We start from the raw sequence: 17,616 nt of genomic DNA on the forward strand, positions 1-17,616 counted from the left end.
TAGGCTTTGTTTTTAAGTTCATCCTCTCCATTCAGAGCACACAGGGGAGCCTTGGATGCCACTGCCCGTCCCATTTGCTTCTGGTAGACCTCATTATAATTAAGACCCAGCTGAATTAACCCCCTCCCTCCCCCCATGCTTGAGTGGCCCGTCCAAGCCAGCCAGCCAGCCACCCTGCCTGTATCTCCATCAGCCCCCCAGATGTTCATAATGACTTGACCCAGATTGCGCCTCCTGCCCTCCTCGTCTGTAAATAGGCTGTTGAAATGTGCGTGACACCATGTTGAGACACACTTGACGGCTGCATGTCAACAGTGCTCTCTCCGGTAGTGGTACTATATAAACATAGAAAATAATCGATTCAGAAATGCGTCGCGTTTTCGGGCAGTGCACAATTCTGCATCGATGCAGCAACGTGACATAAACAAAGCCTAAATGTAATTATAGATCATTTTAATACTGCATGTATTATATAATTCTAAATAAAATGTGTGGTTCAGTATATATCTGACTGCTTGTATTGACAATGCATTGTAGAATCCTGCAGACATATAAAAACATGCACACACTCACATCTTCTTACAGTGCAGATTTGTGTGTGTGGGTGCGTGCATGCGTGCGCAATTGTGCATGCATGCATGTACACATTGCATTGTGAGGCTGTGGTTGTCCTGGTCAGAAGTGTTTCTTGCCTCTGAGAGTTATTATTTTCCTCCCACCTGGCTTGTTTTACTAACCTCCACTGTCCACTAGCACAGTTACAGGACCACATGCTGCACACACACACACACACACACACACACACACTGAGCACTGGCGTCACCTCAGAAAAGACAGCACGATGAAAGGCTGTACAAGATCAATCAAAATAGATCATTAGTGCTGGTGCATCAACAGTTTCCACACTTCCTGTGTGTTTTGCATGTTAGAAGGCCCCCTATCGTGTGCGTGTGCGTGTGTGCGTGTGTGTGTGTGTGTGTGTGTGTGTGTGTGTGTGTGTGTGTGTGTGTGTGTGTGTGTGTGTGTGTGTGTGTGTGACTGTGAGAGAGCCCTGCCAGTTAGTTAAACAGCAGAGTGCTGTCATGTATTGGATTTCTCTCTCTCAAGCCCACTCTCTCTTGCTATCACTCGCCTGTTATTCTGCATGAAAACAGCCTGGTTTACATTTCTTACATGGTCTAAAACATGCAGTATTGATTGCGCGGTGTGCACAGGGACAGCGGTTGGCTAACTAAACAAATGCAGACAGAGAGCACTTGTGTCTCGACGGTGCACACACGATACCGCCACAATGCTTTGATTTACAATGCGGCGAGTTGATTACAGTTTCTTTTGTTTTCCGTTGAACGTGTTAAATCGAACGGCCCACCCCTTGCAGGGTTAACGACGCGTATTCATCAACCATTACTCCCCCGGCACTCTGTTTGACCCCCGCGCACACACCGCCGCGACCTCTTCACCCCTGCTTTCCACTAATTACATCACTCATCCCACTCTCCCCCACTCCCTCGCTCTCCCCCTACCTCCATCATCAACATTTCTCTGGATGCTTTCTCACCTCCCACCCAACATCCCCCAACGCGGCTGGCTCCCCTCACCCGTCCTCCTCATTAAGGCCGACTCCACAGAGCCGCTTTTCGACCGGTGGCATGACCTGGCCTGGCCTGGCCCGGCCTGGCCAAAAGTATCAATACTGCAGTGTAGAAATACTCTGTTACAAGTAAAGTATTGGTATCAAAATGCACTTAAGTACCAAAAGTATACTCTTTATGCAGAATGTCTCATTTCAAGTTTTCAAATGTATAAACATCTTTTGAAAATAGCATATCTACAAGCTCACAATGTGTCGCGTATAGCGACGGATTGTGAGCTTGTAGATCGGCTATTTTCAAATGGCCGAAATGTATTATGTACATGAAGTGGTTAATGTATGTTTTTTTTATAATAATCAAAATGTACAAAGTCACTAGTAACTAATGTTTTAAAATGAACGCAGTGTAGTAAAAGTACAACATTTGGATCATAGATGTAGTGGAGTAGAAGTAAAAGTATTGGTCTTTATGTGTGTAATATGTGTTTTTAGATATTTTAGATTTTAGCAGTGAGCCCAGTATCTATGATGTCATGGACACTGGGCTCACTTACTTCTCCTACTAGGACAGGTGCGTAGAGAAAAGGCCTTGTGCACTCCTACTAGGACAGGTGGGTAGAGAAAAGGCCTTGTGCACTCCTACTAGGACAGGTGGGTAGAGAAAAGGCCTTGTGCACTCCTACTAGGACAGGTGGGTAGAGAAAAGGCCTTGTGCACTCCTACTAGGACAGGTGGGTAGAGAAAAGGCCTTGTGCACTCCTACTAGGACAGGTGGGTAGAGAAAAGGCCTTGTGCACTCCTACTAGGACAGGTGGGTAGAGAAAAGGCCTTGTGCACTCCTACTAGGACAGGTGGGTAGAGAAAAGGCCTTGTGCACTCCTACTAGGACAGGTGCGTAGAGAAAAGGCCTTGTGCACTCCTACTAGGACAGGTGGGTAGAGAAAAGGCCTTGTGCACTCCTACTAGGACAGGTGGGTAGAGAAAAGGCCTTGTGCACTCCTACTAGGACAGGTGGGTAGAGAAAAGGCCTTATGCACTCCTACTAGGACAGGTGCGTAGAGAAAAGGCCTTGTGCACTCCTACTAGGACAGGTGGGTAGAGAAAAGGCCTTGTGCACTCCTACTAGGACAGGTGGGTAGAGAAAAGGCCTTGTGCACTCCTACTAGGACAGGTGGGTAGAGAAAAAGCCTTGTGCACTCCTACTAGGACAGGTGGGTAGAGAAAAGGCCTTGTGCACTCCTACTAGGACAGGTGCGTATAGGAGCCGGCGGCCTTAATGCGAATCATGAGAAGAAAAGAGTCCCGCACACTTCACTTCACTTATAGAGCAGCAGTTTTATTCAGATGACAACGTTTCGGTCTAAACGACCTTCATCAGGCATGATGAAGGTCTGTAAGTGCTCTATAAGTGTGTGGGACCCTTGATCACCATGCAGGCAAACAGAAATGTATTCTTTATTCATACGTTCCAATCCCAAAACACAGTTAAATCCTTGATCGTAATTGTTTCTTTGACAATTCATCGTCAACTTAAATTTGTAATCGTGACAGCCGTACCAAATCCATTGACCATCCGCCTATCAACTGTACTCCATTGATACATCGGCACTCACTTGATAGGACGTTTGTAGCCAATAGAGGGTATGCGCGTGACATCATCATCAAACCCGGAAGTTATGCAGGAACAAAAGAAAATACTTTCTGGCCTTGACAGCCCATACATCCAACAGAAAGGTCCTATCTGATTGCATTAGACAACGTTGAACAATGTTAAACTTTGCCTCTCACTTTGCCACTCGATTTGCCACTCGATTTGCTATTCACTTCATGCATGCGCATACCCTCTATACGCTGATTAGCATTAGAGCAGCGTACGGAGGTCATATGGCTTGTTAGGAAGCTGTATGTCATTGATCGGTATCCCTGCTGTGGCCATGAATGCAATAAGAAGGGCAGACATGAGTGGCGGGTGGGTGGGGGGACGGACGGTGGGCGACAGATGGCGTTTGAGTGTGGCGTGCATGTGTGCAGCTCTGTGAGTGTCTGCCACTCATCTGATCCAATGTTGTCCATACAAAACACAGTCGCTCAGCCTGTTCAACCGATGGCACAGCGGCCGCACGATGCCATGCAGCACTGTTCATACAGATTGATGAAAGAGCTCAGGCCCAGTGATCTGCCAAAATAGAGAGAGATGGCAAAATGGTCTCCCTGCGGCCCGCGGCAAACAGAATTCGACTTGGTAGCGAGGGATATTAATTATGAATAAAGAATGAGGCACTTTGGGTAGCGATGGAGTACCTGTCCACCACCGTGGGACCTAGAGGTTTGGTGCTTGGTGCTTGGTGAAGTCTACATGAACACAACTGGTCAGAGTTTGGAAGTGCTCGCTTTCAGTAAAGCAACGTGCTGCTGTCGCTTTGAACACTTAACATGTTTACGGTGGATTTTTATGAAACAAACTTTGCAGATAGAAAGAGGATAATTCAAGCTTTTTGTACAGCTGCTGTTGGTGAGTTTGACATCGTTTAATACAATCAGATTTTCTGTTTTGATGTATGGGCTGTCAATTGCAAATTGCAGCTAGTTGCCACCCTGCCATTAACTTAATGTCAAGATGGCTGCCGTGGGCCCAGGCCGTAGTGTAACGGTCTGGGCACCGGACTGGTGATCCAGTCGCGGTGTGCCGCGGGTTCGACTCCCGAACCCGACACGGCCTTTACCGCATGTCATCCCCCCATCTCTCTCCCGTTTCCTGTCAGCCTACTATCTGTCCCTTAAAAAATCAATAAAAGATAAAAAAAATATCTTAAAAAAAAAAAGAATGGCTGCCGTGTGCATATGGTCTATGGCATGTGAGGTATGGTAAAACGAATTGGCTACTCTAAATAGAGATGTGTGAAAATCCAATGCACTGTACCCTTCTGTTATAACGGAAATTACAAATAGGTGTGCGCCTTAAGTTGTGTTACCTGGTAAGTAGATAAACATCTGCAGGGGATGAATTTGTTACACATGAACAACCGCAGCAACAAAAGAAAGTTAAAAAACAGGTTCCAAATTTGCATATTTTAAAGGCTTAACTAAGTGAACATCGGTGCCGCCACCACATTAATGTTCCTTCAATGTATATACAGAGCTTTACGCTGCTCGGATATATTCACCGACCTGGAGTGGAGTGAAAATAGATTCTTGTCGCCTGCCTCGGGGCACCTAAACGTGTCTTTTCAGATGTGGTGATGGCTCGCTCTATGATCACTCAAGCGCTTCAAATTACACCAGGATGAAAAGGGGAAGGGAGGTACATGGAAAGAAAAAAGAAAGAAATTTATATTCATTCTTTCTCCCGTATCTACCGGTATATCTATATCTTTTACATCAGCCGCAGCTCGCAGTGAGCCAGGAATAGTATAATCAGTTCAGGTCTCACAGGGGAATGTTTGAGCTGTGTCATTCCGCTAGCGCAGAGAGACGGTGACAGACGTTATAGAAAAGGTGTTTATCATTGGTACAAGGGTTTCAGATGGACAGCCGTGTCTAGTAGACTAGTCCCAGAGGTCATCTTACAGGCACACAACACACACACACACACACACCAGAAAAAAACACAGTCAATCACAGATACAAACACAACGCACTAACCCGGGCCGGTCAAGGTCAGCGTGGGCTCTGCGGGGTCACACAGGGCGGGGGGGGGGGGGGGGGTGCAGGGTGGCTCTGGGGAGATGAAGGAGCGGTTTTATAGCGCCATGGCGTGCCCAAGTGGCCCCGGCCATATGAACACATCAGAGGAAATCAGAAAGGCCATTAAAACGCCTGTTTTTATGGGTGTAATAATCCCCCCCTCAGCCTGGGAGGCAGGCCACGGTTCCCCTACTTGCCTATACTACAACCATCCGGATTAAGTGGGGCAGCCTGACAGGAGGCAGGCTATCAGCTAATGCAGTGAGGGGAGCACAGAGAGCGCCCAACAGGGCCACAAACATGGCATTATGACGGGGTGGCGCATATGCTACACCGAGCCCAAAGCACACAGCGCGCTCGGTGGGTGTTTGAACAGCGGCAAGCTGTGTGGTGATTTAACCCGTGACGCTTCGGATGTGTGAAACGACCAAAGTGAGCGTCGGGGTTTTTTTTCTTTTAAGTGCAGATGTCGGCTTTGAATTGAGGTCGTCTCGGGGCAAATAAAACGGACAGACAGGTGAGGAACTGCTTACCCTTTTAGCAGTCGTTCCCCTGCACACACCTCAGGTATTTTGGAACGATTCATATTCTAAAGTAGACTTTAAACTCTGCGACCTATCGATGTGCAATATTCATTACACATTTGCATATTTTTGCTCCTGGCTTTTCTGTATTTCAGTGCCTTCTATATTAGGATATATTCAGCTGTGACTGTGACTCAGCTGACATCACAGACATTGTGTGTGTCACTTCACTTCCAAAAGCAATGAGAACATCAAAGAGTGCCACTGTCCAAACATTTAGCCAGTCTCCTTCCTGCATGTCTAGTGATACACAAGTCTTAGGGCTTCCCCCCAGCTTAGCAGAATGGCTTATAATGTTGTTGTCGCATTTCATAGCTGGCGTGTGGCATTTACACAGATTGTTGTCAGCAGGATATTATGGCGCTGTGTAAATAAGGCCACCATTGAGCCAAATGCTGCAGGAAAAATAAGAAGTGCAGCACTAAGGCGGATCCGACAACGTTGTACAGTAAGCAAGCCTAGTTCAGACCAAAGATTTGCGATGAGACTAAACCGGTTTAAGCCGGATTTATGCTTCGTCACACAACGGCACCAGGTGCCGAAAAATAGACGATCTACAAGCTCACCGCATTGTAACTTGTAGTCTTGTAGATCTGCCATTTCGGGCACACAACACCACCATACGACGGAGAATAAATGCAAGCATGTTCAGACCAAAGATTTGCGATGAGACTAAAGCGGTATAAGCCGGATTTATGCTTCGTCACACGACAGCGTCAGGTGCCGAAAAATAGACAGTCTACAGTACAAGCTCAACGCATTGTTGTAGTCTTGTAGATCTGCTATTTCCGGCACACGTACACCACCCCCATATGACGGAGCATATATGTAAGCATTATAACGTTTTTTTAATCACAGCGTTCTCTCGTGTTACGCATATTGCTTTAAAGTTGAATTCAAACGCTGCAGGGTAGCCTATACAGTGTTGATTTTGACAGCAAATTTAGATTTTAGTTTGAATAGTTTTCATTTATATTTAGTCACATTTTAGTCACCACACTGGACGCGTTTTCAGATTTTTAGCTGCGTTTTTCCGTCGGTTTTCCGAAAAACACGTCCAGTGTTCAAACCACCTTTAGTCTATAGTTTTAGTCGACTAAATATCACAATATTTTAGTCGACTAAAGCTACAGTTGATTTAGTCGACTAAAATGTATTTTGGTGGGCCTTGATGCCATCGGTTCCAAACTATCATTTACCTGGGGACCCCCTGGAACTCCGTCAAGGACACCTTGGGGTCCCCGGACCCAGCTTTGGGAACCACTGGCCAATATAACCCTCAGCATTACCCAACCTGTCCAACAACAAAGACCAATATAACCCTCAGCAGCACCCAACCTGTCCAACAACAAAGACCAATATAACCCTCAGCAGCACCCAACCTGTCCAACAACACAGACCAATATAACCCTCAGCAGCACCCAACCTGTCCAACAACAAAGACCAATATAACCCTCAGCATTACCCAACCTGTCCAACAACACAGACCAATATAACCCTCAGCAGCACCCAACCTGTCCAACAACAAAGACCAATATAACCCTCAGCAGCACCCAACCTGTCCAACAACACAGACCAATATAACCCTCAGCAGCACCCAACCTGTCCAACAACACAGACCAATATAACCCTCAGCAGCACCCAACCTGTCCAACATAAAGACCAATATAACCCTCAGCAGCACCCAACCTGTCCAACAACACAGACCAATATAACCCTCAGCAGCACCCAACCTGTCCAACATAAAGACCAATATAACCCTCAGCAGCACCCAACCTGTCCAACAACACAGACCAATATAACCCTCAGCAGCACCCAACCTGTCCAACATAAAGACCAATATAACCCTCAGCAGCACCCAACCTGTCCAACAACACAGACCAATATAACCCTCAGCAGCACCCAACCTGTCCAACAACACAGACCAATATAACCCTCAGCAGCACCCAACCTGTCCAAACAACAAAGACCAATATAACCCTCAGCAGCACCCAACCTGTCCAACACCAAACACCAATATAACCCTCAGCAGCACCCAACCTGCCCAACACCAAACACCAATATAACCCTCAGTAGCACCCAACCTGCCCAACAACACAGACCAATATAACCCTCAGCAGCACCCAACCTGTCCAACAACACAGACCAATATAACCCTCAGCAGCACCCAACCTGCCCAACAACACAGACCAATATAACCCTCAGCAGCACCCAACCTGTCCAACAACACAGACCAATATAACCCTCAGCAGCACCCAACCTGTCCAACATAAAGACCAATATAACCCTCAGCAGCACCCAACCTGTCCAACAACAAAGACCAATATAACCCTCAGCAGCACCCAACCTGTCCAAACAACAAAGACCAATATAACCCTCAGCAGCACCCAACCTGCCCAACAACACAGACCAATATAACCCTCAGCAGCACCCAACCTGTCCAACATAAAGACCAATATAACCCTCAGCAGCACCCAACCTGTCCAACAACAAAGACCAATATAACCCTCAGCAGCACCCAACCTGTCCAACAACAAAGACCAATATAACCCTAAGCAGCACCCAACCTGTCCAACAACAAAGACCAATATAACCCTCAGCAGCACCCAACCTGTCCAAACAACAAAGACCAATATAACCCTCAGCAGCACCCAACCTGTCCAACAACACAGACCAATATAACCCTCAGCAGCACCCAACCTGTCCAACAACAAAGACCAATATAACCCTCAGCAGCACCCAACCTGTCCAACAACAAAGACCAATATAACCCTCAGCAGCACCCAACCTGTCCAAACAACAAAGACCAATATAACCCTCAGCAGCACCCAACCTGTCCAAACAACAAAGACCAATATAACCCTCAGCAGCACCCAACCTGCCCAACAACAAAGGCCGAGCTCAGATCTCTACCTCAAAAGCTTATCGCGTGACTTCAAGGTTTTACCTTCAGAAGCCTAAAGTTGTTCAGAGGGACGTACCCCGTTTGCTATCGACATTGCAACAATTACCGGAGCATATGTGTGTGTAATTAGATAAGGCAGCCAGTTGTTCTCTAATGCGGCAAATCAAATTAACTAAAGATGCCACATTGATTTCTTTGTGTTCCCTAAATTATTCATCTTCTCCTGCACACGGAACCAGCCAGCCAGCCACCGCCACACGGCGTGTTGAAACCCCTGCTGCTCCCAATAGGCATCTGATTTGTTCCGTGAGATCTACCGCAGATACTTTGTACATATTTTTGCCATCACAATTTTACAGATTGATCCCCATGAGAAGAAAGCATTTACGGTGTTATGGAGGCGCCAGGAATTCCCATTAACTGAAATTGCTCTGACCCACCAATGTGATTGGTTGTCATCCGTTCATGTGGGTGTGTGACTGTGTGTGTGTGTGTGTGTGTGTGTCTCCATGTCTAGGGAGAGAGGGAGAGAGAGCAGAGGTGGAAAAAGTACTCAAATTTTTTACTTGAGCAAAAGTATCAATACTGTAATGTAGAGATACTGTACATACTGTACAAGTAAAAGTCCGGAATTCAAAATGTACTAAAAGTACTCAAGTAAAGTACAAATACCTCAAAATTGTACAAGTAGTAAATGTACTTATAGTTACTTTCCAGTTTCCACCACTAGAGACAGAGACACAGAGAGACAGAGAGAGAGAGACAGAGACAGAGAGAATCCTGTGAATTGCGTGTGAATTGCGTGCGTGCGTGCGCAGGTCTCTGCTGCTACATTGACGTGCTGCTACACTGTGGCATGTTGTTGCGTCGCGCGGGGAGATCAATATGACCTTACCTCTGCCGCACGCTCCTTTGAAACTTAATTACTGATATGCAGCTACAAAGTCATCATAGCCCCGGCTGTCAATATTCATCGGGGATCATTACAGGCCTAATAAAGGAGGTTATTTACGGGCCGCTCCACTGACATGGCCCGTGCCCAGGGACTCGGATTCAGCCGTCTCAATTTGCTCTCCCATTCCATCCCATCTCTCTCTCTCCCCAATCCCCCCTTCCCTTCTCTCTCTATCCCATATCCCTCTCCCTCTGCCCCCCTCCACCTCTCTCTCTCTCTCTCTCCCCAATCCCTTCTCTCTCTATCCCATATCCCTCTCCCCCCCTCCACCTCTCTCTCTCTCTCTCTCTCTCCCCAATCCCTTCTCTCTCTATCCCATATCCCTCTCCCTCTGCCCCCCTCCACCTCTCTCTCTCTCTCTCTCTCTCTCTCTCTCTGCCCCCCTCCACCTCTCTCTCTCTCTCTCTCTCTCTCTCTCTCTCTCTACCCAATCCCTTCTCTCTCTATCCCATATCCCTCTGCCCCCCCCCCTGCCTCCCTCTCTCTCTCTGCCTCCCACCTTCTCAATATCAGCCTCTTTCTCTTCCTCCCTCTCACGTCTCCCAGAAGCACTGACCTGAAAAAGAAAAATTGACAGCAGCAAAAAAAAAGCAAGCAGGAGGGTGGATGGAGGGTGAATTTTTCTAGCGTGATCTTTTAATTCACTTGGCGGTGTTCGGAGCGTTGCAGCCAGCGCCAAAAAAATGGAGCTGCCACATCCCCAAATCCCAAAGTAAATTTGAACTTTGTTCGCCTCTGACTTCGCTCTCAGACCCGCACAGGGATATTTGGTGACATTTACAGAAAATGTCTCACAGATTCCTCGCCCTTACACAACAAAACAGCCCATTGACATCGACTATTGTGTTTTCGAGGCCACAGCACAATCGTTTTGCATTCTTCAGCACAAGAGAAGTATATGTTTTTCCATTACATTTGAAGCAATAACACGCACGTACACATACACACACACACACACACACACACACACACACACACACACACACACACACACACACACACACACACACACACACACACACACACACACACACACACACACACACACACACACACACACACACACACACACACACACACACACACACACACACACACACACACACACGGATTGACACCAACAGTTGCCTGATTGCCCGTGGCAAGTAAATAAAAAGGTTCGGGTAAGTGGAGTTTGCGTTCTGGTTGGCCGAAGGGCAAGCGTGTTTGAAAGAGGAAGCAACAGTCTTCATTAAATATCATTGGTTATTCATGAACAAATAATGCTACCTTTTTACAAACTACTGTAGCAGTTGAGCTCAATTCAGATTTTCAGAATGACTGTCGCCACTTGGCAGTTATCGATTGGATTAAGAATGAATTTGATTTACTTTTCAGGCAAGTGGGCATGACCTTTGGGCAAGTAGAACTTGACCTGTACTTGCCAAACGGGCAAGTGTCTCTGTGGCCATAGTGTCAGCGTGCACGCACGCACGCACGCACGCACGCACGCACGCACGCACGCACGCACGCACGCACGCACGCACGCACGCACACACGCACCCACACACACCTCTCCTTCACGAGCATCCATGTCTGACAGTATAGCAACCATGGTCACATGGCAGGGTGTGACTGTAAGAGCATATTATGTTAATGAATTCACTCAATACATCAATAGCTTCAGTGGAATGGCTGCATGGCCATGACGGATGCTGAGAAGTGAAAAGTCAAACAGTGTCCTCTCTAGATCAAAGCTGGTACTGCATCTTGGCACTCACTCCTATCCCTATTCCTCCCCATCCCTGTCTGTGCGTTGCACACGGTGCACACCGTCTCCCTATTCCTCCCCATCCCTGTCTGTGCGTTGTACACAGTGCACACCGTCTCCCTATTCCTCCCTATCCCTGTCTGTGCGTTGCACACGGTGCACACCGTCTCCCTATTCCTCCCTATCCCTGTCTGTGCGTTGCACACGGTGCACACCGTCTCCATATTCCTCCCTATCCCTGTCTGTGCGTTGCACACGGTGCACACCGTCTCCATATTCCTCCCTATCCCTGTCTGTGCGTTGCACACGGTGCACACCGTCTCCCTATTCCTTCCTATCCCCGTCTGTGCGTTGCACACGGTGCATACATTAGCTTCCGCTGCAGCGGTCACTATAGTCTTCCTGGGGTCCACATAAAACATCACAGCATAAAAACAACATACAATAGGCCTATACATGTACAAACAACTGACACTTGTCAGTCTAAATCAAAATTACAATTACATTAAAATGCCAAAGATATATATAGATAATATAGGTGTACAAAAGCAGTCAATTCCAATTGTGTGATCTCTCCCAATTATATTTTTTAAGAGATTAAAAAAAAAGAGTATTCACTTTTTATTTATTTATTTACAGATAATTCACTGTTGGGATTGATTCCCCTGTTGACATTGATTCCCCACGTCTTGTATACACATGCACACACAGGCATGTGTGTAGGATACAGATACAGACAGATATACACCCACGCACAGCTGATCTGCAGCTCCCTCTTGGCACCTTGATTAATATGGTCCACTTTCCATCAGTACACTGGAAGTAAAGCTAATGCACACAGCGTTGCCTTCCCCAAGCAATTAGCAGAGGGGGGCCCCACTGGCGTCACATTATCAACAACTAAATGCCTCCTGACGTGAGCCCTGGAGCCTGCTGACTTATTCATATGTGTTTACATAAAAATAAAAATAAAGCCCCATCCTGGTTCTTTGATTGGAGGGGGGCTGCGTCAGACCGAAAGACGCGATACCTACCTTCAGTGGTGGAAAAAAGTGGAAAAACATGTTTTACTTAAGTAAAGATCAATGCTGCAATATATAGAACAACTATGTAAGTAAAACTCCGGAATTAAATATTTACCTGAGTAAAAGTACATTATTGGTTTCAAAATAAGTACCAAAAGTCGAAAGTACTCATTGTGCAGAATGTCCCTTTTCAAATTTTCAAATGTATAGGCTATAAAAATCTTAGCAGATCTACAATCTCACAATGTGTCGCATCGCGACGCATCGTGAGCTTTATAGATCGGCTATTTTCAAATAGTCTAAAGTTATATAGGGCTGAAGTGGTTGATGTATGTTTTGTAATAATAATTGAAATCTCCAAACTAACTAGTAACTCAAGTTTTCAAATAATTGTAAGAGCAGTAAAAGTACAATATTTGGATCCGAGGTGTAGTGGAGTAGAAGTAAAAGTATCTCAAAATTGTACTTACATACAGTACTTGAGTAAAGGTACTTAGTTACTTTCCACCACTGTCAGTATCCTAGTAAAAAAGGAACTAAAAACTTGTAGGTTCGTTGTTAAAACATAAATGGGATGTTGGGAGACAGACAGGCATGCTATGCTGACAGGCGACAAAGACTAAAAGGGAAAGCCACGCTTCAAACATGGCAGATTATCAGATTATGGCGATAGAAGTGATTTGGGCCGGAACAAATGAATGAGCAGACACCATTTGGTCTGCCATGCACTGTATCACTTCAAGACAGATAATAGAAAGGTCTGTAGTAATACAGTCCTCAACCACAGACACCTGGATCTATTATTAATAGCCATCCCCTTGTATTCAGAGTGTTTGCTTTTGTCTGGTTGGAGGAGTGCACCGTGGGCCGGGCTTTGTGCCAGACCAGATCAATACATCTGACAGTCGTAACCGAGCTGACCTTTCACGCTGTGACTCAAACTATATCCGATGCCGTGTACCATTGTTTAATTGATACATATCTTCCGCAGCATGTTAGGGGATGTCTCAATGTCTCCGGCTGACACTGCCTCGCAATCTCTCTCCCCCTCTCTCTCTCTCTCTCTCCCCCTCTCTCTCTCTCTCTCTCTCCCCCTCTCCCCCTCTCTCCCTCTCTCTCTCTCTCTCTCTCTCCCTCTCTCTCTCTCTAAACAAAATACATGTGGTTTAACGTTTTGAAGCAAAGGCTTCGATATCTGCCGTGAGGGGAACCTCTTTACTTGTACGATTTGTGGTAAAACTGTGATGTGACAATAAAGCTGACTCTCTCTCTCTCTCTCTCTCTCTCTCTCTCCCCCCCCTCCCCCAGGGACCCCAACAAGCCGGTGCCGCAGGACACCAAGTTCATCCACACCAAGGCGAACCGCTTTGAGGAGGTGGCGTGGTCCAAGTACAACCCGCAGGACCAGCTCTACCTGCACATCGGCCTGAAGCCGCGCGTGCGCGACCACTACCGCGCCACCAAGGTGGCCTTCTGGAAGCACCTGGTGCCCCACCTGTACAACCTGCACGACATGTTCCACTACACGTCCACCACCACCAAAGTGCCACCGCCGGAGAGCACGCAGAACACGCTGTCCACCAAGAGGCCCAGTGGAAAGTAGGGCCCGACGTCGCACATTATTACGCGATAATCATTTTTACGTGACCGTCTAATCGCAGTTTGTCATGATCGTTTCCATGTTGAAAGAAATACGTAATACGTAAAAAAAAGCTGAAATAGCAGATCTACAAGCTTGTAGATATACTATTGCACATTCTATGATTTGCAGTTCTAATCTATACTTTAATGTATACTCCATTTTCTTTTCATTTGTGTTACCTTGTACTGTAGGTGGTTGTACTGTTAAGTAACTTGAAAATGTACCATGAAAACCACATGACAAAACATTGTGAAAATACTGTGTGTCGTGATACAGCTTGAAAAGATATGGTGGTATCGTAATGTTCCAAATGGCCCGTCCCTAACTTACATCTTGTGCCCGTGACAGCCCCAGTGGAAAGACGTCGTGGCCGCTCAACACCAAGCGTCCGCCCATGTCGCCGGCCTACAACAGCGACGACAAGGAGTCGTGGGAGGACGACGAGGAGTCGGGCCCCCTGGTGGTGGAGAACCCGCGCGACTACTCCACGGAGCTGAGCGTCACCATCGCCGTGGGCGCCTCGCTGCTCTTCCTCAACGTGCTGGCGTTCGCCGCGCTCTACTACCGCAAGGACAAGCGGGGGCGCCAGGACTCCAACCACCACCACCACGGGGTGGCCAGCCCGCAACGCGGCCAGGCCACCTCCAACGACATCGGCCACCACGGCGCCACCACGCCCGAGGAGGAGATCATGTCGCTGCAGATGAACCAGACGCACCACGAGTGCGAGGTTGCAAGCAACTCGAACGAGGGCGCCCTGCGGCTGGCCTCACTGCCCGACTACACGCTCACGCTGCGGCGCTCGCCGGACGACATCCCACTGATGACGCCCAACACCATCACCATGATCCCCAACTCGCTGGTGGGCATGCCCAACCTGCACCCATACAACACCTTCACGGCCGGCTTCAACTCCACCGGCCTGCCGCACTCGCACTCCACTACTCGCGTATAGCTTTATGGGAGGAGGCCCGGAGGTTAGCCCAGCCTAGTGCGCGAGAGGCGGAGGTGGCGGGCTAGCCGCGTCGGTGTTGTAGGCGGACGGACGGAGGACGAAAAAAAAAGAGAGCAGAGAGAATTGTGTTTTATAAATACCACGGGGAGGGTGAGGGGGGGGGTTTGGCGATGGGGGAGAGCAGGAGGAGTCGGATTAAACGCGAAGAGATATAAATAGACTTTTACTACGAGGAGAGTCACTGAAACGCTCTCCGTGGATGTCAAGTTGTGCAGAGCTGCCAAAATAAAACTGCTTGCCCCCCCCCCCTCGTCCCAACCAATGGAGAGGTGGACCTTTCTGCAGTGTTTGTCTGTTGTTTTCTTTTCTAAATAATCATTTTAAAAGCCTTTTTAAGCAGACTGAGGAGAATATATCTACACGTTTGGAGGTTTTTTTCTTGTTCTTGAATTCATACCGAAAACAAAGAAAAGTGCTTTTTATTTCCCATTCCCTCACTCCTCCTGCCGGAGACATACCAATAACAATGGCCTCTATACGTGAATACTCTCGCGCAATGTTTTTAATTGCTTTTTTCTGGGGAGGGTTTTTGTTTTACGGTTCTATGCCTTACAGAAGCTTGTTTTGTTTAGTTTTCCTATCACGATTTGTATTCTCTGAGACTATTCCGAGTGGAGTGTGTTATACGCCGACTTAGACTCAAAGATGAGAGACTGAATCCTGGTTGGGAACCTTGACGTGCAGACGTGGAGATTTTAAGCCCATTTTGGGCAACCCTATTTTTTGCGCTGCATAGCCACACAAATGGTGTCATCTTTTTTTCTTTTTCTTTTTTTTTGCTCGTATATAAATGATTTTGTTTGAGACCGACGACTCTTGCCACGAGGTCAGAAGGCAGAGATTAAAACAATGTTACTGTGATTGTTTTTGTTAAAGGAAAAAAAAAAGAAGTGCATCTTTTACAGTCAATTTATCTGTTAAAAGCTATCTGATATTATCTCCACAAAGTGTGCACGTACCACATGCTGCTTAGAGCACCTGTGTGTTTGTGTGCATGTGAAAATGGTTTCCGGCGCACCCACGTGGCATACGAGACTCCAGATAAAGGACGAGACAGATTGTCTAAACGTGAGACAGAAGAAGCAGTGTGGTTGTGTGCGCGCGTGCCTATGTGTGTGTGTGCGTGTGTGTGTGCGAGTGTGTGTGCGAGTGTGTGTGTGTCCGTGCACCCGTTTTGTTTTTGGTTTGTTCGCTGGGTGTATAATGTGGCCAGTTGGGGGCGGGCGGGGTTTATCTACTCATGTCGTTAATTTAGTTTCACCACCACCAGTGTATCTGCTGCGTCTCTGGGTGTCTGTCTTTGCGAAATAGCACTTTTGTTATTTTAAGAAAAAGTTATATATATATATGTCTAATTATTATTTTTTTGCTTAAAAGATTATAAAAATAAATTGATTATTTTACGTGTAAGAGATGAAAAAAATAGCTAAAGAGTCAAGCAAACTAACTGACATGATTCCATTGACTTTGTGTAAGAGTTCCTCTTAAGAAGCAGAGAGTGGCCTGTTTGCACTGAATCAACCTACATCAGTGCACACTTGTATTTCTTTGAATATATATATAAATATGGGCATACATACATATATGTATAGGGCTTCTATGGAGATATCGATCCGCTTGGCAGGTCGATTACTGTTGGGGGCACACACTGAAAAGCACCAACATATAAAATCAAGTCATTTCTATGTAATGTTGTCGCCATTCACAACAACGTTCCGACCCAAGACCACTCTAGGTGACTTTGTAAGAGCTCTATATGTATATTTATGTATAAATATATTTAATATTTATTTATGTATACCAGATGCATACATGCTGATTGTGCCATGTGCCAAATTAAAACTGTAAAAATGAAGAGGAGGGTTCTCTCAACTTTTTGTCCACCCTCTGGTGATCAGTTTGTTTTTCTACATATTTTACAGTTCCCCTTTCAAGAAAAGAAAGGAAAGGAAAAAAAGAAACTTGCAGCATGTTCATGTCTCCCTAAAGGATTTCCTTTCTGTACCCCTTTCTCTCTCTCTGTCTCTCCATCTGTCTGTGTGTCCGTCTCTCTCTCTGCGTCCCCGTCCCCCCCCTCCCCTTCTCTTTCACTCTCTAAAATAAGCTTTGAGAAGAACAGCCTTGGGGGTCTATCTGATTGCAACATTTCACTCTTTAATTCATGCAAAGTCGTGCATGCAGCGATGCCATGGACCGTGGTGGGACAAGTACTCAAATGTTTTACTTCAGTCAAAGTTTCAATACTTCAATGTAGAACTATACTCCGTTACGAGTAAAAGTCTAGCATTCAGAATGTACTTGCCTTTAAGTATACAAAAGTATAAGTAGAACTTAAATTTTAATGTATAAAACTCTTTTTGAAAATATATCTACAAGCTCACAATGGTGTGGCGCGTTGTGAGCTTGTAGATTGGCTATTTTCAAATGGCCGGAATGTATATAGGGCTGAAGTAGTTACAGTAATG

General features: G+C 46.4%; 1 protein-coding gene across 1 annotated transcript in view; it reads left to right on the forward strand.

Annotated features, from left to right (window-relative positions):
* Positions 1 to 16,865, forward strand: part of nlgn3a (neuroligin 3a) — a 191,413-nt gene extending 174,548 nt beyond the window's left edge. The window contains exons 7-8 of the mRNA XM_083785889.1: positions 13,803 to 14,093; positions 14,485 to 16,865. Coding sequence (XP_083642015.1) covers positions 13,803 to 14,093; positions 14,485 to 15,091 — 898 coding nt within the window. The 3' untranslated portion in view covers positions 15,092 to 16,865. The remainder of the gene's footprint in view (positions 1 to 13,802; positions 14,094 to 14,484) is intronic.
* Positions 16,866 to 17,616: the final 751 nt, after the last annotated feature.

This window comes from Protomyctophum parallelum, assembly GCF_964188405.1.
Source record: "Protomyctophum parallelum genome assembly, chromosome: 16".
In the NCBI taxonomy this organism is placed as follows: domain Eukaryota; kingdom Metazoa; phylum Chordata; class Actinopteri; order Myctophiformes; family Myctophidae; genus Protomyctophum; species Protomyctophum parallelum.